Raw genomic sequence first — 22,311 nt, 5'->3', positions numbered from 1 at the left:
TTCTGGTGTTCTCGGCAGGGGCCGGGACATCTAGTGTCTCTCTCAGGTTTTCTCCGGCTCGTGAGGGCTTGGGATCCTTGGCTGGTGGGGTGGTGCTGCAATGGCATGGTGACGGCTTGCCGCTGGTGGTGGTTTGATCCTCTCCAGCCAGTCTGATGACCGCAAGGATGGTGTGTCTCAGAGCTGCTCGACTGGTTTGGTCACGTGGAGTTTGGCATGCAGGGACGTTAGCGTGCGCGATGGTGTGTCCGCGAAAGCACTGCAAGGCTTCGGCCACTGCCGTCGACGACGATGTCTACGGATGTCGTTTAACTCCTTGGAGACGTGGCCATGACACACATCCCGCCGCTAGTTGCTGTCCCCTTGGTACTATCAGCGGCAATATTGACTTGCGATTTCGCCGAGGTCCTCCACGGAATCCCTCTCGTCGATGCCTATGATCGGCTTTCCTATAAGCGGTGTACCTCCGGTTTGCGCGGCTTCTCTTGAGCCTAGGGTGGCTATCGGAGTCTGTGTTGTGGCACATGGGACACCGATATTATTCAATAGCTGGCGGTTGTCCTGATGGCAGGTGCAAAGACACATGTCTTCCTTGGTGTGGGTGTTGAAGCTGCCGCAAAAGCATTGCTCATCCCTGTGCCAACAACGGCAAGGCTCGCGAGCGCCATTCCCCTTCCTAGAGGCGTTGTCGTGAAGCTATCCCCTTTGAACTCTGGTGGTTTGTCTGCTCTTTAGCGCAGTCTGCTAGTCCCATGGCTGTTGGTGGTCTTCTGCTAGCCGATGTGTGTACCTCTTCGGTCTGGGGCAGTTCCGCAGAGTGGCGTCTTGGTGCTTAAAGTTTCGGGCTGAGCCGCCGGTGTTTAAGTCTCAGGCGCCTGTGTAGACCGTGTAGTTTAGATCCTGGCTTTGCTCCGCCTGGTCTTTTGTTGGTTAGGCTTTAGCTTTCACCACGTGTGCTTGTGTCTCTAGCTGGTCTCCCCGGTTTTTTTTTCTTTTGTTGTGTTGTTGTTCCGATGTAATCCTAACCGGTTGAGGGCTTTGTTAATTTAAAATCGGACTCGGTTGAGTCTTTATGTTTTTTTTAAAAAGGGTAACAAATCATCTAGTATAGTAGTAGACGACTATTTCTCTTCATTGTATCACATGTCTCCCATATATCTAATGCTTTCTCTAGATGATGTGGATAAGAGAAGATCTGCCTTATTTTTTTAAATGGGGGAATCCCCCAAGGCTCTGCATCAATCAATGCATATGGCTTTTACGAAAGATCTGCCTTCTGTATCATGATTCATGCTGTTAGAGTTCCTCCAATCCATATCTGTAAGATTTCTATCTTATCGAAATTTCCTACATAACATGTTTGATTTATAGAAACATATCCCATATAAACTAATTTTATAGAAAACTCGGATCTACAAAAAGCACGCATCGGACATACCTCATAAAAATTCATTTGCTACAATTAAAAAGAATTCATCTTTTCATAGAGTTCAACTAGGCATGACATCCCAATCATATGTTTTTCCTATTTCTATGTTTTTCCTATTCTATGAATCAAAGAGAGTTTTTTTTTTCTCCGGACAAGTTTCCACTTTAACATGATTAAGCTGCATTTTCATAGGAAAACTTAAAACAGAGACCGAGCTACACGTAGCGTTTAATTTACAAATAATCATAATTTGTACTTTAAAATTTTTAAAAAAATCGAAAAGAATTATGGAAATAGCCAATTATGTATACTACAATGGTGTAAAATCTCAATACAAACTGCCTCATGTTCTAGGCTACACGAAAATGACAAGTTCTTTCAAATTTTATAGTGAATAGTGCACATTTTAATTCTATAAAATTTCTCAAATTTTGTTAATTTCGTGTAGCCAAGAATATGAATCATTTTGTATCGAGATTTTACACCAGTGTAGCATCCATCATTGACTACCTCCAAAATTTTATTTTGGATTTTTTTACAAAAATTAAATACGATTTGTGAGTATTTGAAAATAAAGAGCTACAGTACATATACACAATCCATTTTCAACGGGAGGCGAAGTAAGGGACGATTTGCTAGCAGACAAGTCCCCCAATGCATGTTTTCTCGAGGAAAACTGAAAAAAAAGGATGCAAGAAATGGATTTTGGTTTACCACGGACGCAAAAGCCAAGCAGCAAAAGATCAAAATCGGCATCAATAAACAAGTGTAAACCCAGTGACATTGCTAGGCCCCGACCTACTTGAGAAGACCTCACGTAGCCTCCATTAAATACTCCGCCGCTCCCAAGAAGCGCAGATAAGACCATACCTAGCGAGGTTTTACTACTAGTAACCCCCAATTCCAGGGTTTAAGCTAAACTGAAGAGAGCTTAAAAAAAACCTGACAGAGAGCAGCGTCTCCGTCTCCGGCATCCTCCTCCTCCATATGCGAGTTGGGTGCTGCTCAAGCAAGCACCAGCTCAAAGCAAAGCCTCATTGCCTCGCACTCCACTCCCACATGCCTCGTCATCCACCTCGCAGCTCCTCTTCCCACTAGCAAGCAAAGAGCTCCGCTCCTCGATCCCATGCCGCGGTGAGCTCGCTCACCGTGCCGCTCCCGATAAGAAATAGTACAAGGAGAACCTCTTCTTAATCCGTTTCCTCGCGGCTGGTTTCTTGATCGCCGGAATAACAATGGCGCACCGGCGCGCCGCCCGGTTCTTCTTGGCGGTGCTCTTGGTGGCCGCGCTGGCCGCGCTCCGGCCGGCCGCGGCACTGTCCCCAGACGGCAAGGCGCTGCTGTCCCTCCTCCCGACGGCGCCGTCGCCGGTGCTGCCCTCCTGGGACCCCGCCGCCGCGACGCCGTGCTCCTGGCAGGGGGTCACGTGCTCGCCGCAGAGCCGGGTGGTCTCCCTCTCGCTGCCCAACACCTTCCTCAACCTCTCCGCGCTCCCGCCGCCGCTCGCCTCGCTCTCCTCGCTGCAGCTGCTCAACCTCTCCACCTGCAACATCTCCGGGCCCATCCCGCCCTCCTACGCGTCCCTCGCCGCGCTCCGCGTGCTGGACCTCTCCTCCAACGCGCTCTACGGCGCCGTCCCGCCCGAGCTCGGCGCGCTGTCGGCGCTGCAGTACCTCTTCCTCAACTCCAACCGCTTCACGGGCGCCGTCCCGCGCACCCTCGCCAACCTCTCGGCCCTCGAGGTGCTCTGCGTCCAGGACAACCTCTTCAACGGCACCATCCCGGCCTCCCTCGGCGCGCTCACCGCGCTCCAGCAGCTGCGCCTCGGGGGCAACCCGGGGCTCACGGGCCCCATCCCGCCCTCCCTCGGCGCGCTCTCCAACCTCACCGTCTTCGGCGGCGCGGCCACGGGGCTGTCCGGCCCCATCCCGGACGAGCTCGGCAACCTCGTCAACCTCCAGACGCTCGCGCTGTACGACACCAGCATCTCCGGCCCCGTGCCGGCCGCGCTCGGCGGGTGCGCCGAGCTCCGCAACCTCTACCTCCACATGAACAAGCTCTCCGGCCCGATACCGCCGGACCTCGGGAGGCTGCAGAAGCTCACCAGCCTGCTGCTCTGGGGCAATGCCCTCACCGGGAAGATCCCGCCAGAGCTCTCCACATGCTCGGCGCTCGTGGTGCTCGACCTGTCGGGCAACCGCCTCTCGGGCCAGGTGCCCGGGGCGCTCGGCGGTCTCGCCGCGCTCGAGCAGCTGCACCTGTCGGACAACCAGCTCACGGGCCGCATACCGCCGGAGCTCAGCAACTGCAGCAGCCTCACCACCCTGCAGCTCGACAAGAACGGCATCTCCGGGGCGATACCACCGCAGCTAGGGGACCTCAAGGCGCTGCAGGTGCTGTTCCTCTGGGGCAACGACCTGTCCGGCTCGATTCCGCCGGAGCTCGGCGACTGCGCCGACCTGTATGCTCTGGACCTGTCCAGGAACCGGCTCACCGGTGGCATTCCCGACGAGGTCTTCGGCCTCCAGAAGCTCAGCAAGCTGCTCCTGCTCGGCAACGCGCTGTCAGGTCCCATTCCACCGAGCGTCGCGGACTGCGTGTCGTTGGTCCGGCTCCGGCTCGGCGAGAACCAGCTCGTCGGCGAGATACCCAGGGAGATTGGCAAGCTGCAGAACCTGGTGTTCCTGGACCTCTACTCCAACAGGTTCACCGGGCGGCTGCCCGCCGAGCTCGCCAACATCACGGTGCTGGAGCTGCTCGACGTGCACAACAACAGCTTCACCGGGCCAGTACCTCCGCAGTTCGGGGCGCTCGTCAACCTGGAGCAGCTTGATCTCAGCATGAACAAGCTCGGCGGCGAGATGCCAGCGAGCTTCGGCAACTTCAGCTACCTCAACAAGCTCATCCTCAGCAAGAACATGCTCTCTGGGCCATTGCCCAGGTCGATTCAGAACCTGCAGAAGCTGACCATGCTAGACCTCAGCAGCAACAACTTCTCCGGCCCGATACCGCCGGAGATCGGCGCGTTGTCAAGCCTGAGCATTAGCCTGGACCTGAGTGGGAACAGGTTCGTCGGCGAGCTGCCAGAGGAGATGTCTGGCCTGACGCAGCTGCAGTCGCTCGACCTGTCGAGCAATGGCCTCTATGGTAGCATCTCGGTGCTCGGCGCCCTCACCAGCCTTACGGCCCTCAACATTTCGTACAACAACTTCTCCGGCGCGATCCCGGTGACACCGTTCTTCAAGACATTGTCATCGAATTCCTACATCAACAATCCCACTCTATGTGAGTCCTATGATGGACACATTTGTGCATCCGACACGGTTCGCAAGACCACTATGAAGACCGTGAGGACAGTGATCCTTGTCTGCGCCGTTTTGGGCTCGATCACGCTGTTGCTTGTCGTGGTCTGGATCCTCATCACCAGGAGCAGGAGGCTTGTGGGCGAGAAGGCGACGAGCCTGTCGGCCGTGGGCGGTAACGACTTCTCGTACCCATGGACGTTCACGCCATTTCAGAAGCTCAACTTTTGCGTTGATAACATCTTGGAATGCCTGAGAGATGAGAATGTGATCGGCAAGGGTTGCTCAGGAGTTGTGTACAGAGCTGAAATGCCCAACGGGGATGTCATCGCGGTGAAGAAGCTCTGGAAGACGACCAAGGAGGAGCCCATCGACGCGTTCGCTGCCGAGATTCAGATACTGGGTCATATCAGGCACCGGAACATTGTCAAGCTGCTTGGCTACTGCTCGAACAAGACCGTCAAGCTCCTGCTCTACAACTACGTCCCCAACGGCAACTTGCAGGAGCTCCTGAAGGAGAACAGGGGCCTGGACTGGGATACGCGGTACAAGATCGCCATCGGGGCGGCGCAGGGGCTGTCCTATCTGCACCATGACTGTGTCCCCGCAATACTCCACCGGGACGTCAAGTGCAACAACATACTGCTCGATTCCAAGTACGAGTCCTACTTGGCTGACTTCGGGCTGGCCAAGCTCATGAACTCCCCCAGTTATCATCACGCCATGTCACGGATCGCTGGCTCCTATGGATACATTGCTCCAGGCAAGTTGTTCCTGCTAAACTTTTTGTTCGGGTTATTCCTGCTAAACTGCACTACTCTTCTAAACTTTCTTCATCATTTAGACATGGTTCTTCAGCATTCAAAGTAGCGTAAAAGAGCAGCAACACCTATGCAAGAATCTTTGACCTGTGGTTGCTTCTAGTGACCTTAACAATTTAACATGGTACTTCATTGACTGTCGATCCTTGTGGTTTAAGCTTGTGAGGGACTAGCTGACATCGTCCTTTCATAGTAATAATATATATAGCTGTTAATTTCTCATATCACAAACATCCTTGCCCACTGATGCATGTAGAGTTTATGCCATTGATTCCAATGCTTAGCACAACGCTGTGTTGATTCAGTAATTGTACTGATGTCAAGCAATGCACGTTACACTTATTGTTCTGCTAGCTATAGTTGATTTTAGGGCACAATGGTTTGACACTTGTTTTTCTCCTCACAGAGTACGCATACACCTCGAACATCACCGAGAAGAGTGATGTTTATAGCTACGGCGTGGTGCTTCTGGAGATCCTGAGCGGGCGGAGCGCCATCGAGCCGATGGACAGTGACAGCCTTCACATCGTGGAGTGGGCGAAGAAGAAGATGGGGAGCTACGAGCCGGCAGTGAACATCCTGGACCCGAAGCTGCGCGGCATGCCGGACCAGCTAGTCCAGGAGATGCTGCAGACACTGGGCATTGCTGTTTTCTGTGTGAACCCTGCACCGGGGGAGCGGCCGACCATGAAAGAGGTGGTGGCCTTCCTCAAGGAGGTGAAGAGCCCGCCGGAGGAGTGGGCTAAGACGTCGCAGCAGCCGCTCATCAAGCCTGGCAGCCAGGAAGGCTGACTAGAGCATTGTTCTTTTGGAGATCGGGAGATGCTGATACTGGAGGTGGAAAAGAAAAAAGAGAGTAGGATTTTGATAATTGCCTAGCTAGCTTTGGTTAGTAGTTTCTTGTACAGTTTCAAATGGCGTTGTAGCTCATTCTAGGGAACTTGAATGGTGAATTTCTCGGTTATTAGTTTGCTGTAGCAATACATTACTGATCACCGTGCTCTTCAGTTCACTTTTTTCTGCTCAGTTTGCAGTTTTCTTGCATGAGATGAGCTGGGTATAAAAAATGCGCCTACTAGGCCTACTGCAAAACTGAAGAAAAGAGATATGATGCCAGCATCCAACCGAAGCAGGACAAAAAAAACTAATCTCCTAACTGTAGGATCTTCGAATTCGACAAGAACTAATCTCCTAACTGTAGGAACTAATTCGACACAACATTTGGACTAAAACTTCCGAACTGGAAATGTAAATTTTAAACTCAAGAAAAGGAATAGTGAAAACTTCGAACTGAAGAACTGAATGTGAATGATTGATGTATTTTACCTTCGAACTCAAGAAAATGTACGAATAACAGAATTTTTTAAAAAAAATGTAAAAAAAATCGAAATAAAATCCAAACAGGATTATGGATTTTATTTCACCTTCAAGCTGAGATCGTGGTCGTGTTGTCCAGAGGAGGGGGCCGCCGGTCGCGACGTCTTCTGAGGTGATCACTGTTGCCGCGGCGGTGCGCCGTCTTCAGGGACGTTCGCTTTCAATGTCAGCCGACAATGGCAAGCCTTCCACACCTGCCTCCTCTCGTGACGCCGCATCCTGTACCTGCAGGTAGGCGAACAACGGTGGCAATGGCGGCCCGGCTGCCCCAATGGTGACGCCGTTTCTTGCACCTGCGGCTGAGCCGGCGCTTGGCTCGAGGGCCTCCCTGTACGGCTGTATGTAGGTGACCTCGAGAGGAGCGTCGCCGAGGGGCAGCTGTATGCGATCTTCAGCCAGATCGCCCCCATGGTGTCTCTCCGCGTATGCCGCGACATCGCCGGAGGACGGTGCATATCATATCTTTACATCTTTTGCATAGGCTATGTTCAATCTGGTGTACTACCATGTACAGTATGCTATAGAAGATAGGACTACCATAATGTTTTAGGGGATATTTTCTGTTAGATCTAGCAACCTTGGGATTATTAGGTTCATACTAGGAAGTTGCAGCGCGGCGTCACACCGCGCCCGTAGGGTAAGCTTTAGGCGATAAATAAATAATAAATGAAGTAATATATCTAATAAATTAAAAAGAGGGCAGATGATTAGTATTTTATTTTATCTCAAGTTGTGTAGAAGAAGGTGATAGTATGTTTTCCGAATTAAGGAGGCGAAAATTAGCGTTGTAGTTTTTCTATAAACGGTATTTTGTATGTGGTAAAAGAGGATTTTAAGTAGGCAGAAGTATTTTTTACGAACAAAAGAGAATACAAATGATCCAACAATTTGTTTGCAAGGAAGAAAATAGTATGTTTTCCAAAGTAGTTAGTAATATTTTTGTCTGACAAAAGAGATAATGAACAATTCAACCTTTTTCTGAATATTGCTTTTTCAGTATGAAGTAGTACTTTTATCAGATAAAAGAGGCAACGGACGGTCCAACAATGTGATATGTTTCCCAAATGAAGAATCAACAAATCGTTGAGCATTTTTTTAAATAGGCGGCAGTAATTGTGTTGAAGTAGGCAATAATTTTTTTTGCCGGATAAAAGGGCGACACAACGAACGGTCCAACAATGTGATATGTTTCCCAAATGAAGAATCAACAAATCATTGAGCATTTTTAAAAATAGGCGGCAGTAATTGTGTTGAAGTAGGCAATAAAAATTTTTGCCGGATAAAAGGGCGACATATGATCTAGCATTATTTTTTCCAAATTACCGCTAAAAGTGAAGTTTGTACGAAAAAAGAACATAACTGTTGGAAACACTATTTAGGTACTAATCACTACCATTGTTCATCGCGGATATAATATTTTAATAAATAAAAAATGATAGTATGGATAAAAAAGCCGGATAATCGCACGACCGCGAAAAAAGTGTAATACACAACACTAAAAAGTAGACGCGGTGCCGAAGCGAGAAAAATATACACCAGTCGAAAAATATGCACATAAAAGAAGAAAATGATATTTTCATCGACTAAAAGAGACGTCGGCAGGACCAAAATATAGGTACTTACCTCCTCGCTAAATAGCTAACGCGATAAATTACTGCGAAAGCTAAATATTTCTACCAAGAAACTATTACAAAAAAATGTACTACCAACTATTTTTAAAAAGCAAAAAAAGATGGAACACTATTCACGTGTGTGAACAGTGCCCAAATAGGTGTGGGAGCAGCAAATCCCCTCAGCTTTTATATATAGTATATAATATAATATATAGAAGTTGTGGTCGTCCGCTATAGAAGTTTAGTTTTGTTCTTGTGAATACTTTTGAGTTTTACTATGGGAATGTACGAATACATATCGAGCACAAACACCGACGCTGTAATCCAAATTGGTGTCCATTTACATGGAAAATATGTCATGAAAATGATGTTGTAATCGGACTCCGAATTGTGGTGTATGATTTTGGGAAAAAAACTACTTGTCGCAATATATATTGTAAGATGTTTCTATATTTGGTGTTGTACTATCGTATATCTTATTTATGGCGCCACATTTCGGAGTTGGCGATTATGGATAAATTGTAGTATTTTTGTTCAACTATATTATGTGGTTTATTTTGAAGTTGGCTAAGATTCATATTGTTTTCCGTTAGTGAGTGGCTTCACAAGCATGTCATGTAGCAAAGTTGTAGAGATAATTTTCTTTTGGATTTTTGGTTTTAAAACCTATGAAAATAACAGTGGAATTTGTGCACTTCAAAGAGTTTCACTTTGACCAAAACTAACCCAAACTAAAATTTGGCATAGAGGGAGTATTATAGAGATAGACTAAACCCTCATGAACCTAGGAATTTTTCAATAAGCTATTCAAACAATCATAGTTATTTGTTGTCTAGGCTGCACTAAAATAAGAATAAACTTCCAAATAGCTCATGTTGGATTGGCTTCAGAATATCAAAAGTTTGATAATAATATGATGGATATGTGGTACTCACTCCGTTTATATATATAAGGCCACTGAGTATTCCGAGTCAAAACTTCGACTAACAATTTAATGGATAAAAAGTAAGTTATGTAACAGAAAAACATATCATTGAAAGGATCTTTCAAAAATGAATCCAATGATACTTTTGGTGACATATAACTCATATTATGTTTGTCACATTATTATTAAAAGTTATATAATATATATTTTATACCTCGAAATGTGTGGCGGTTTTATATATAAAAACGGAGGGAGTAACGTTTCTTGGGGATGTTTGACGCTACAATGCTTTAGTGATGCATATGATAGATTTGTTGTTGGATGCATAATCCAGCTATAATTTCTTAGGGGTTGTTTTTAGATTGGATCTGTCTATATGAAATCTTGAGATTAGTAGGTTGTGATATAAGTTAATCCAGTGCATAAGTTCAACTTTGTGGTTGTCAACAATTGAGGCAATGATATTGTTTTTCTAATTAAAATACACGACTGGTTGTAGAAAATGTTGTAGAAAATTTCTAGTTTCACCACTAGTTGTAGAAAATGTTGGCTGAACACATACACAAATGTTGGAATCAAAATCCGATTCGTGTGCCTGATCTGAAAATAATGTAAATGGAAATGATTTTCGAAACCAACATGGAATAATTGTGAGATTTGTAAAAAAACAACTAGAACTCACTAGTTTGTTGTTTCTACTTATTTTTGTTCTTGTAGCAAAATGGCAAGTTTCTATTCTTGGTATTATCTTTCTTATTTGTGGCAGTCAATTATCAATATTTTGTTTTAAACTATTTCATGCATTTTGTTTTCAAGTTCATTAAGACTGATTGTTGTTTTTCTTGAGTGCATGGCTTCAAATATTAACCATTGTTTTCAAGTTAAAATTTTGTTAAGAGTTGTTCTATTTAGTCTGCGCACTATGGTGTTCTAAGCTATTATTGTACTAGGTATGCTGCATGGTACCTCATAAACATGCCATTTTGTGGTTAAGATATTCAATTTCATATTTATTCTCTACGTTTTTATGCCTTGGACATTCGGTAATGGTTAATATATCATAGATTATATCGTATGTGCTTTGTTGTATATAATAATATAAATCATGCTACACATAGGTTTTCTTTTGTAACACAAGATGTGCATTGTGTATGCACCACATTTTTTTTGTATTAGTTGCTTGAGCTTGACAATAGGATTACCTCTTATAACATACTTGGTATGTGATCATTTGCCACTAACAGTGCATTAGAATATGTAAATTTTACACTTATCAATGAAACGTATATCCATGTTATGTTTTCAAATAGGGACCCAACACTATGAAGAAATGGATCGCAAATGTGTTCAACAAAAACCTTGAGGTAAACATTGACAACAATTGCTTGAACAACATGTTTTCTGGCTTTACATTATTCTTTCATGCAAAGTGGCCATTTTAAAAAAATTGTCAATCAAAAGGATATGGTTTTTCTCAATTCACAAACAAGAAGTCTGCTATGGATGCCATCAGTGGTATGGCATGCTGGCAAATGAATATTTGTTAGTCGCTTCATTTGACGTCAAGAGAGGCAGCTCATTACAGATGTGAGCACATTTACAAATGTGTACATAAAGAACATCCCAAAAAAATACACGGAAGATGACTTGCGTCAACAGTTTGCACCATTTGGTGAAATTACTAGTGCTATAATTATGAGAGATGCTGATGGGAGTTCTAGATGTTTTGAATTTGTTAACTATAAGAGATCAGAGTGTTCCATTGAAGCTATTAAAAATCTTAAGATGTCCAATGATTTGATTATGTACGTTGGAAGAGCGAAGAAGAAGAAGAAGAAAGACAAGATGAGCTCAAGGCCAAATTTTAATGCGAGATAAATAGAAATTTAGACATTTGGTCAATTTGTATATGAAGAATGTAAACGATATCATTAGTGATGTGCAGTTGAAAAACTTATTTGAATTTTTTGGTGAGCTTGAGTCATGCAAGGTAATTATATATTTATTTATTAGTACCCCTTTTTAGTATATTGGCTCAATGTGTTTTTGACATTCTTTTACGTTATGGATGATTCACAAGGAAGGAGCAAGGGTTATGGCTTTGTGTCATTTAAAACTGTTGAAGCTGTAAATAAAGGTGTAAGTTCAATACATAACTATCGATTAATTTTATATGACGATGTCTTTGCTTTCAATTGAATAGCTTTACTTTTAAATAATGTTGAATAATTGTAACAAATTAAGAGATGAATGGAAAGATGGGTGGCAAAAAAACCATTGTATATTTGTGTAGCTCAACGGGAGGAGGAAAGAAGAGCTATACTAGTGGTAAATCTTAGTTCTCAACTGCTTTTTTATGATTTTTTTATCCTAATAACTAATGGCTTTATTGTTTGATCCGTTGACTTGGTAATTTTACATTTAGTGAACCATATGTTCATATCGTTGGTGTACATTGTCGTAGGTCATTGTGTAGTTGTTGTATAAAGGTTATTATCCATTCCCTTTCATGTGTAAATATATTAAATAGAATAAACTATTCAGTTGTAAAGTTGTATATCTTGTGCTAATCAAAACATACAAAGTGTGAGTCAATAGTGATGTGATAATGTAATCTTGATGATATTTAATGTTGAAATAAATTGAGGTGATAACAACCAGTTCTCTTGATGCTTTTGTCACTGAATATCTTGACATTGAATTTGCTAGTATTTGTAGAAGTATATGCTTGCGCTGAAAATGATTAAAATATACCATCTTAATGTTGAGAACTCTAGAGCGACAAACAATAAGCTTTATGTTGACCACATTGTTTCCAACCACACTTTGCTTGTGCTCAGAACAAAGGAGTGGTAGTACCCGCGACACCATAAAATATTGTTGCCCATCAGTACTCCGGTCCTGGGCCGCATGTCATGTTGCCACAACACTTTCCTAGTTTTGGCTATCAACAATATCCAAGAAAAATATTCTTCCATGGAATGGTCCATAACGTCAGGATGCCACACAACATACCGAGGCTAACGCACCAAGGCAAGAGGGTGGATGCTTGGCGTGAAGTGGGTTCAACAAATGCATAAGCAACAACATGTATTTGTGCCAATGAATGACCCATTTTTAATCATGAACCGACATAATGTTTGCTAATGGATATATCTAGCTAAGGTCAAATTATGGAATCAAATGTCACTTCATTTGATTTATTGTGCTTTTACTATGCAGATGGTTCACCCAATTGGCAATCAAGACATCACATACATGAATGGAGCTGCGACCACCGTGATGGTTCCCCCAGGTCTCTCGAATTCCATTGTATCCAAGGCCTTCACACAAAATGATATTTCTGTCTGTGCTTCACATATTCCAACAACAACACTCTAGCTTCTTTTGACATGGAGAAACAACATGGGGTGATGACGATCTAACTCTACTCTTCATGCTTGTAGGGTTCCATTTTCACACTATATTAGAGATTGATCACTGAAAAATAGTCGATATTACATTTACATGTCATGCTCATAGTTACCGTTTATGTTTATGAAGGTTGGATTTTCATTTTAAATATTGGTTTTGGCTTGGTAGAATCTGGGTGAGAAGTTGTCCACCTTAGGTTGAACAACTCGAGCCTGAATTTGCTGCAAAGGTAACTGGGATTTTACTTGAGCTAGAGAAGCATGGGGTCCTTCACCTAATAGAGTCTACGACTGATCTTCAGAACAAGGTTTTACAAGCAATAGGAACTCTGCAACAAATCCTAACCAAAGATAATCTTGTGAAACGTAATTGGCATGGGAGCACGCAGTGTGTTTTTTGTCAACATGTTGATGTAATTAAACACTTGTTCTTTCAATGTCGCTTTGCCAGATCTATATGGTCATGCATCCAAGTAGCTTCTGATCTGTATCCGCCGACTAGTATGGCCAACATCTTCGGTAATTGGCTTCACGGAATCGATCACAGATTTAGAACGTTTATTAGGTTGGGGGCGCTTGCCATTATTTGGTTGCTATGGCTGCGTAGAAATGACAAAGTTTTTAATTATAAGAATTGTTCTCTCTTGCAGGTTATCTATAGATGTACCGCTACTCTCCGTTCGTGGTATGCGCTGCAGAAGGTGGACCTGTTTATGGAGGTCTGTATACGGTTGGAGGACACGACGAGGGATACTTTTTTCCTACATGGGTGGCATCATAATCTACGGATTGGGCCGCCGCCTTCACCTTAGGCGTTTTACTTTGCTCATGTCTGATATGTAATTCGCCTTTTTTAGCACTCCAGACTTTGAGACTCTTCGAACGGCTGTGTGCATCTTAGCTATGCAGAGATCGGGTGTAATTGCATTTTATGAGTAATAAATCACCCATAATAAAAAAAAGAACGTTGCGACAAAGGGAAGGACAAGAAATCGATGATGCTATTATCATCCTCGAATGATTCCCATGACACTACCAACCTCGATTGTGCACCGTCATCCTCGAGCGTTTCTCAGTGCTGCTGACCTTTCTTCCACGTACGTCGTCCTTATCGGATGCTTGAGAAAGATTCCTAAATGCTAATTTTCATACCCGAATTTATAGTTTGGTCAGATGATGTCAAAGCTGAGTTACTCTTAGATTTTATACTTGTGAGTATGCACTCTTATTATTGGTTGGACAGTGCTAGAGCGTTCCTGATTTCATTTAGATTCATTGCATTTCTGTCGAGATATACTTTTGTAGGGATTCCCTAGGCGCTGATGTTTCTGCAGTTCGAGAAGGATTGACGCTTTCCTTGCACTAGTGCACGGATTGTTCTGAATAGTATCGATGCTAAAAAATAATGATGTGGATCTCTCTCTACAGCTCAACCGTTGAAGAGATAAAAACCTTGTTGAAGGTTCGTCAAACTTATGTTACTCATGTTTTAAAGTGTCAGACCAATAGTAGCCACTTCTTGGCTAATTATGCTAGAACCCAAACCTGTACGTCATTATGGCTATCCTCTGGTCCAAAGGGTTTAATGAGCATATCGCATACCGATTGTAATCTCAAATATCTTTGAGTAATACAAGTTGTTGATTTAGAATCTAGACCGTCGTTACTGTGAAACAAATTTAGGCAACTGCCTTTTGTGCACGTAGGACACAAGACACGAGGCAACTAAAAAAAGTCGTCAAGTGAGATGATCCTTCAGTCGGACGATCGGGGTGTCTAGTCGACAGTCGATACAAAGACGAAGCGAAAGTGTAGCGACCTCGCGTCGCATCTTTATGCATGTTTCATCCTGCTAACTAAGCGGCCCTAAGGAATATGCAGAGAATCACTGCCATATGAATCTCTTATCTCCCGCTATTGGAGATCCTATTTGCGTACCAACCCAAGACATGCTTATAGGACTTCATTTATTAACAATTGGAAACCGTCAAGGTATTTGTGCAAATAGATATAATAGTTGTGGATACTATCCAAATCCCCCCACCCCATGATTGTCACATGCATTGAAGAATTGTTTTTTTGGGATTTCCATTTTCGTGCCTTCGCGTCCTTAGTTGTACTCAATTTTCCCCAGCTACTTAGTTTTTCCTCACTTTCCCCAAGCCCTTGTCTGAAACCCGCAGAAGGAGCTCAGACGGGAGGATTCCCGTTTAGTTGACTGTTCCGTGCTGATGTGTGGGGCCGTGCCATGTGGGGCCGCGTAATGTGGGGCTGGTAGAAAGGGACCGCGTGAGATAGGACGAGACCGCGTTTGGTTGTATGTGAGCAAGAGCTGGGTTCTATCTCTATCGGCCCAAATTGGCATTTTTAAGAGCACATTTTCCCCCTCTTTCTCTCTGTACTTTTTCACCAAATTATTATCAAATCTAGAGAAGCTTTCATTTCTGTCTTTCTTCAATTATTTGTGCCTTTTGGCCCTCGTTTTTTACCCAATATGGCAGCAAATCTAGTACTTCCTCTGGTCCATATTAATGACCTCACCTATCTTAGTTCATATGTACTCCCTCCGTGCATGTATATAAGACGTTTTGGTTTTTTCTTTGATTCATCTACTTTAGTTAGTATCTAGTCTAGTTTTAGTGTGTAGATTCACTCTTTTTAGTTTGAATGCCACTCTAAAAACATCTATACAATCTTATATTTCTAAACGGAGGGAGTATCTAGTTAATTCTAAAAACAAATCTCGATGCTAATGTACGATAAATTAGGGCCAACAAAGTATAGTAGAATAGGGATAAATAATAAGATGCATACAACAGCCAGCATAATAATAGGTTCTTAACAAAGGCAGGCCAATAACGAGGTTCTTCACAATACCAACATAGTGACAACATAATAACAAAATAAAAAAGATGCTTTGCAGCAGCAGCACACGTCCTGGACTCCGCCTACTCCATTCCCATGTGGCTCTTCCTCTAGTTCTTGCTCCCCTTTCCCTTGATCTTGGGCACCTTGGGCTTGATCGGAGGCTGCGCCCGGCAGCGATCTCCACCCGCTGTAAGTTGCGGAGGTGAATGCCGAGCGCCTTGTGCTTGGCGCGGAAGGCGTAGACGTTCACTGTCGCGCTGACTTTGGGGAAGGTCCTGTTGGAGATATGCCCAAGAGGCAATAATTAAATGGTTATTATATATCTTTGTGTTTATGATAAATGTTTATATACCATGCTATAATTGTATTAACCGAAACATTGATACATGTGTGTTATGTAAACAACAAGGAGTCCCTAGTAAGCCTCTTATATAACTAGCTTGTTGATTAATAGATGATCATAGTTTCGTGATCATGAACATTGGATGTTATTAATAAACAAGGTTATGTCATTATGTGAATGATGTAATGGACACACCCAATTAAGCGTAGCATAAGATCACGTCATTAAGTTCATTTGCTATAAGCTTTCGATACATAGTTACCTAATCCTTTCGACCATGAGATCATGTAAATCACTTATGCCGGAAGGTTACTTTGATTACATCAAACGCCACTACGTAAATGGGTGATTATAAAGGTGGGATTAAGTATCTGGAAAGTATGAGTTGAGGCATATGAATCAACAGTGGGATTTGTCCATCCCGATGACGGATAGATATACTCTGGACCCTCTCGGTGGAATGTTGTCTAATTAGCTTGCAAGCATATGAATGGTTCATAAGAGACCACATACCACGGTACGAGTAAAGAGTACTTGTCATGAGACGAGGTTGAACGAGGTATATAGAGATACCGATGATCAAACCTCGGACAAGTAAAATATCGCGTGACAAAAGGAATTGGTATCGTATGTAAATGGTTCATTCGATCACTAAGTCATCATTGAATATGTGGGAGCCATTATGGATATCCAGATCCCGCTATTGGTTATTGGTCGGAGAGAGGTCTCAACCATGTCTGCATAGTTCGCGAACCGTAGGGTGACACACTTAAGGTTTGATGTCGTTTAAGTAGATATGGAATATGGAATGGAGTTCGAAGTTTTGTTCGGAGTATCGGATGGGATCCAGGACATCACGAGGTGTTCCGGAATGGTCCGGAGAATAAGATTCATATATAGGAAGTCATTTTATAAGTTTGAAAATGATCCGGTGCATTTATGGAAGGTTCTAGAAGGTTCTAGAAAAGTTCGGAATAAATCACTATGGAAGGTGGAGTCCCGGAGGGACTCCACTAGCAAGGCCGGCAACCCTAAGGGGGAGGAGTCCCAGGTGGACTCCACCTAAAGGTGGCCGGCCACCCCCCCCTCAAGGAAAGGTGGGAGTCCCACCTTGAGTAGGACTCCCTCCTTGAGTAGGTTTCCCACCATATGGGAAGTTTTGGGTTGGGGTCTTATTCGAAGACTTGTAGTCCAACACTTGGGGCTTCCACCTATATAATGAGGAGACAAGGGGAGGGGCCGGACACACCAAAGCCTCCTAGGCCGCAGCCCCCAAGTGGCCGGCGCCCTAGACCCCCTCTCTCCCCAAACCCTAGCGCCCCTCCTCCACATATCTCTCCCGCAGCGCATAGGCGAAGCCCTGCCGGAGATCTCCACCACCACCGTCACCACGCCGTCGTGCTGCCGGGATTCCGAGGAGGATCTACTACTTCCGCTGCCCGCTGGAACGGGGAGAAGGACATCGTCTTCATCAACACCGAACGTGTGACCGAGTATGGAGGTGCTGCCCGATTATGGCACCGTCAAGACCTTCTACGCGCTTTTGAAAGCGGCAAGTGATCATCTTCTGCAACAACGAGATCTAATTTCGTAGGCTTTGGAAATCTTCAAGGGTTAGTCTCGTGATCCCCTCGTTGCTACCATCTTCTAGATTGCATCTTGGCTTGGTTTTTGTTCTCGCGGTAGGAAATTTTTTTGTTTTCTATGCTACGAATCCCTACAGTGGTATCAGAGCCATGACTATGCATAGATTGGTTGCACGAGTAGAACACAATTTTTTGTGGGCGTTGATGCTTTGTTGTCTTTAGTTTGAGTACTTTGTATCTTTGTGGCATAGTGGGATGAAGCGGCTCGGGCTAACTTTACAGGACCATGTTCATGAGATTTGCTCCACGCTCGACATGCAACTTGTATTGCATAAGTGGCTTTGCGGGTGCCTGTCTCTCCTACTATAGTGAAGATCCAATTTACTCTTTCTATTGACAACACTAGTATCACCGTTGTGGTTCATGTTCGTAGGTAGATTGGATCTTACTCGAAAACCCTAAACCACGTAAAATATGCAAACCAAATTAGAGACGTCTAACTTGTTTTTGCAGGGTTTGGTGATGTGATCTGGCCATAATGTGATGATGAATATGTATGAGATGATCATTATTGTATTGTGGCAACCGGCAGGAGCCTTATGGTTGTCTTTAAATTTCATGTTGAGTAGTATTTCAAAGAAGTTGTAATAGTTGCTACATGGGAGAACAATCATGAAGATGGCGCCATTGACCTTGACGCTATGCCGACGATGATGGTGATCATGCCCGTTGATGATGGAGATCATGTCCGTGCTTTGGAGATGAAGATCAATGGCGCAAAGACAAAGGGGCCATATCATATCACATATGAACTGCATGTGATGTTAATCCTTTTATGCATCTTATTTTGCTTAGATCGCGACGGGAGCATTATAAGATGATCCCTCTCACTAAATATCAAGATAATAAAGTGTTCATCCTTAGTAGCACCGTTGCCAAGACTTGTCGTTTCGAAGCATCACGTGATGATCAGGTGTGATAGATTCAACATGTGCATACAACGGGTGCAAGCCAGATTTGCACACGCGGATACTAAGGTTGCCTTGACGAGCCTAGCATGTACAGACATGGTCTCGGAACACGGGATACCGAAAGGTAGAGCATGAATCATATGATTGATATGATGAATACTTTGAGTGTTCGCCATTGAAGTTACACCTTGTCTCGTGATGATCGGACTTGGTTTGGTGGATTTGGTTCGTGTGATCACTAAGACAATACGAGGGATATTGTTTTGAGTGGGAGTTCACCTAGTTTTTGATTTTGTTGAATTAAAACTTGAACTCAATTTGTCATAAACTTAGTCTAAACTATTGCAAATATATGTTGTAGATCATGGCGTCCCCATCAATCAATTTTAACCAGTTCCTAGAGAAAGAAAATCTTAAGAGCAACGGTAGCAACTTCACCGACTGGTTCCGTCATGTGAGGATTTTCCTCGCTGGTGGAAATCTGCAATATGTGCTCGATGCACCGCTAGGTGCCCCACCTGCAAAAACTGAATCCGATGAAGTAAAGAATGTTTACGATACTTGGAAAACTCGGTACTCTCAAGTTCAGTGTGCCATCCTATGCAGTCTGGAAGCCGATCTTCAAAAACGTTTTGAGCACCATGATCCGTATGAGTTGGTCAATGAGCTGAAAGCTATCTTTGAAACTCATGAGGCCGTGGAATGCTATGAAGCATCGAAACACTTCTTCAGTTGCAGGATGGAAGAGGGCAGCTCCGTTAGTGAGCACATGCTCACCATGACTGGGCATGCGAAGAAACTCAGTGACTTGGGGATAGTGATTCCTAACAAACTGGGGATTAATCGTGTCCTTCAATCACTGCCACCTAGTTATAAGAACTTTGTGATAAACTACAATATGCAGAACATGAACAAAGAGTTACCTGAACTCTTCTCCATGCTGAAATCTGCTGAGATTGAGATAAAGAAAGAGCACCAAGTGTTGATGGTCAACAAGACCACCAGTTTCAAGAAACAGGGCAAGCCTAAGGGCAACTTCAAGAAGGGCGGCAAGAAAACTGTCGCGCCTCCTGTGAAGCCTAAGGCTGGCCCTAAGCCTGATACTGAGTGCTATTACTGCAAGGAGAATGGACACTGGAAGCGTAATTGCCCCAAGTACTTGGCTGATTTGAAGAGTGGCCTTGTCAAGAAGAAGAAAGGTATATCCGATATACATGTTATAGATGTTTATCTTACTGGTTCTCGTACTAGTGCCTGGGTATTTGATACTGGTTCGGTTGCTCACATTTGTAACTCGAAACAGGAACTACGGAATAAACGAAGCCTATCGAGGGATGAAGTGACAATGCGCGTTGGAAATGGATCCAAGGTCGATGTGATTGCTGTCGGCACGCTCCCTCTACATCTACCTTCGGGATTAGTTTTAAACCTCAATAATTGTTATTTAGTGCCTGCGTTGAGCATGAACATTATATCTGGATCTTGTTTAATGCAAGACGGTTATTCATTCAAGTATGAGAATAATGGTTGTTCTATTTTTATGAATAATATCTTTTATGGCCATGCACCTGAGAAGAATGGTGTATTTCAATTAAGTCTCGATAGTAGTGATACACATGTTCATAACATTGATGCTAAGAGAATTAAATTGAATGATAACTCTACTTATATGTGGCACTGTCGTCTTGGTCATATTGGAGTGAAACGCATGAAGAAACTCCATTCCGATGGATTACTTGAGTCACTTGACTTTGAGTCACTTGATAGATGCGAAGCATGTCTAATGGAAAAAATGACTAAGACTCCATTCTCTGGTATTATGGAGCGAGCTACAGACTTATTGGAAATCATACATACCGATGTGTTTGGACCAATGAGTGTAGCCTCACGCGGTGGTTATCGTTATGTTCTAACCTTCACAGATGATCTGAGTAGATACGGGTATATCTATTTCATGAAACATAAATCCGAAACTTTCGAGAAGTTTAAGGAATTCCAAAGTGAAGTAGAAAATCAACGCAACAAAAAGATTAAATTTCTGCGATCTGATCGCGGAGGAGAATATCTGAGTTATGAGTTTAGCATGCATTTAAAGAAATGCGGAATACTTTCACAGTTGACACCGCCGGGAACACCACAACGAAATGGTGTGTCCGAACGTCGTAATCGAACTCTCTTAGATATGGTTCATTCTATGATGTCTCTTACTGATTTGCCGTTATCGTTTTGGGGTTATGCATTAGAGACAACTGCATTCACTTTAAATAGGGAACCATCTAAATCCGTTGAAACGACACCGTATGAATTATGGTTTAATAAGAAACCTAAGCTGTCATTCCTTAAAGTTTGGGGTTGCGAAGCCTATGTAAAAAAGTTACAACCGGACAAGCTAGAACCCAAAGCGGAGAAATGCGTCTTCATAGGATACCCTAAGGAAACTATAGGGTATACTTTCTATCACAGATCCGAAGGCAAAATCTTTGTTGCTAAGAATGGAACCTTTCTTGAGAAAGAGTTTCTCACTAAAGAAGTGACTGCAAGAAAAGTAGAACTCGACGAGGTTACTGAACCTTCTCTCGTTGATCAGAGTAGCGTAGTACCGGAAGATGTTCCTGTGCCGCCTGCACCGGTAACAGAGGAATCTAATGATAATGATCATGAAACTTCGAGCGAGATAGCTACTGAACCTCGCAGATCGACAAGGGAACGTACCACTCCTGATTGGTATGATCCTTGTCTAAATGTCATGATTGTGGACAACAATGATGAGGACCCTGCGACGTATGAAGAAGCGACGGTGAGCCCAGATTCCAACAAATGGCAAGAAGCTATGAAATCCGAAATGGGATCCATGTATGATAAAAAAATGTGGACTTTGGTAGACTTACCTGATAGCCGCAAGGCTGTCGAAAATAAATGGATCTTCAAGAGAAAAACAGATGCTGATGGTAATATTACTGTCTATAAAGCTCGACTTGTCGCAAAGGGTTTCCGACAAATTCAAGGTGTTGACTACGATGAGACTTTCTCACCTATAGCGAAGCTAAAGTCTGTGAGGATTTTTTTTAGCAATAGCTGCATTTTTCGATTATGAGATTTGTCAGATGGATGTCAAAACGGCGTTCCTTAATGGAGACATTGAGGAAGAGTTGTATATGGTACAACCCAAAGGTTTTGTCGATCCTAAAAATGCTGACAAGGTGTGCAAACTTCAGCGTTCAATTTATGGACTGAAGCAAGCATCCAGGAGTTGGAACCGACGCTTTGATAAGGTGATCAAAGACTTCGGGTTTATACAGTGTCATGGAGAGGCCTGTATTTACAAGAAAGTGAGTGGGAGCTCTGTAGCATTCCTGATATTATATGTAGATGACATATTATTAATTGGGAATGATATAGAACTATCAAGCAGTGTAAAAGGTTATTTGAATAAGTGTTTTTTCAATGAAAGACCTTGGTGAAGCAGCGTACATTTTAGGCATCAAGATTTATAGAGATAGATCAAGACGCCTAATAGGGCTTTCACAGAGTACATACCTGTACAAGATTCTAAAGAAGTTTAGAATGGATGAAAGTAAGAAAGGGTTCTTACCTATGTTGCCAGGTAAGGTCTTGAGTAAAACTCAAGGTCCGGCTACGGCAGAAGAAAGAGAGAGGATGAAT

The 22,311-nt window shown here is 43.6% G+C and overlaps 1 protein-coding gene and 1 pseudogene across 1 annotated transcript; both read left to right on the top strand.

The window, feature by feature from the left end:
* The first annotated feature begins 2,328 nt into the window (after nucleotides 1-2,328).
* Nucleotides 2,329-6,578, top strand: LOC127313341 (uncharacterized). Its single transcript, XM_051343875.2, has 2 exons — nucleotides 2,329-5,494; nucleotides 5,959-6,578. Exons 1-2 carry the CDS (start codon nucleotides 2,665-2,667, stop codon nucleotides 6,342-6,344), a joined length of 3,216 nt encoding a protein of 1,071 aa, XP_051199835.1. The 5' UTR covers nucleotides 2,329-2,664; the 3' UTR covers nucleotides 6,345-6,578.
* A 759-nt stretch (nucleotides 6,579-7,337) lies between these two features.
* LOC139833907 (polyadenylate-binding protein 3-like) lies at nucleotides 7,338-13,752 on the top strand (annotated as a pseudogene).
* The last annotated feature ends 8,559 nt before the right edge of the window (nucleotides 13,753-22,311 follow it).

Source organism: Lolium perenne, chromosome 7, assembly GCF_019359855.2.
Source record: "Lolium perenne isolate Kyuss_39 chromosome 7, Kyuss_2.0, whole genome shotgun sequence".
Classification (NCBI taxonomy): domain Eukaryota; kingdom Viridiplantae; phylum Streptophyta; class Magnoliopsida; order Poales; family Poaceae; genus Lolium; species Lolium perenne.
This window is presented reverse-complemented; position numbering and strand designations above follow the sequence as displayed.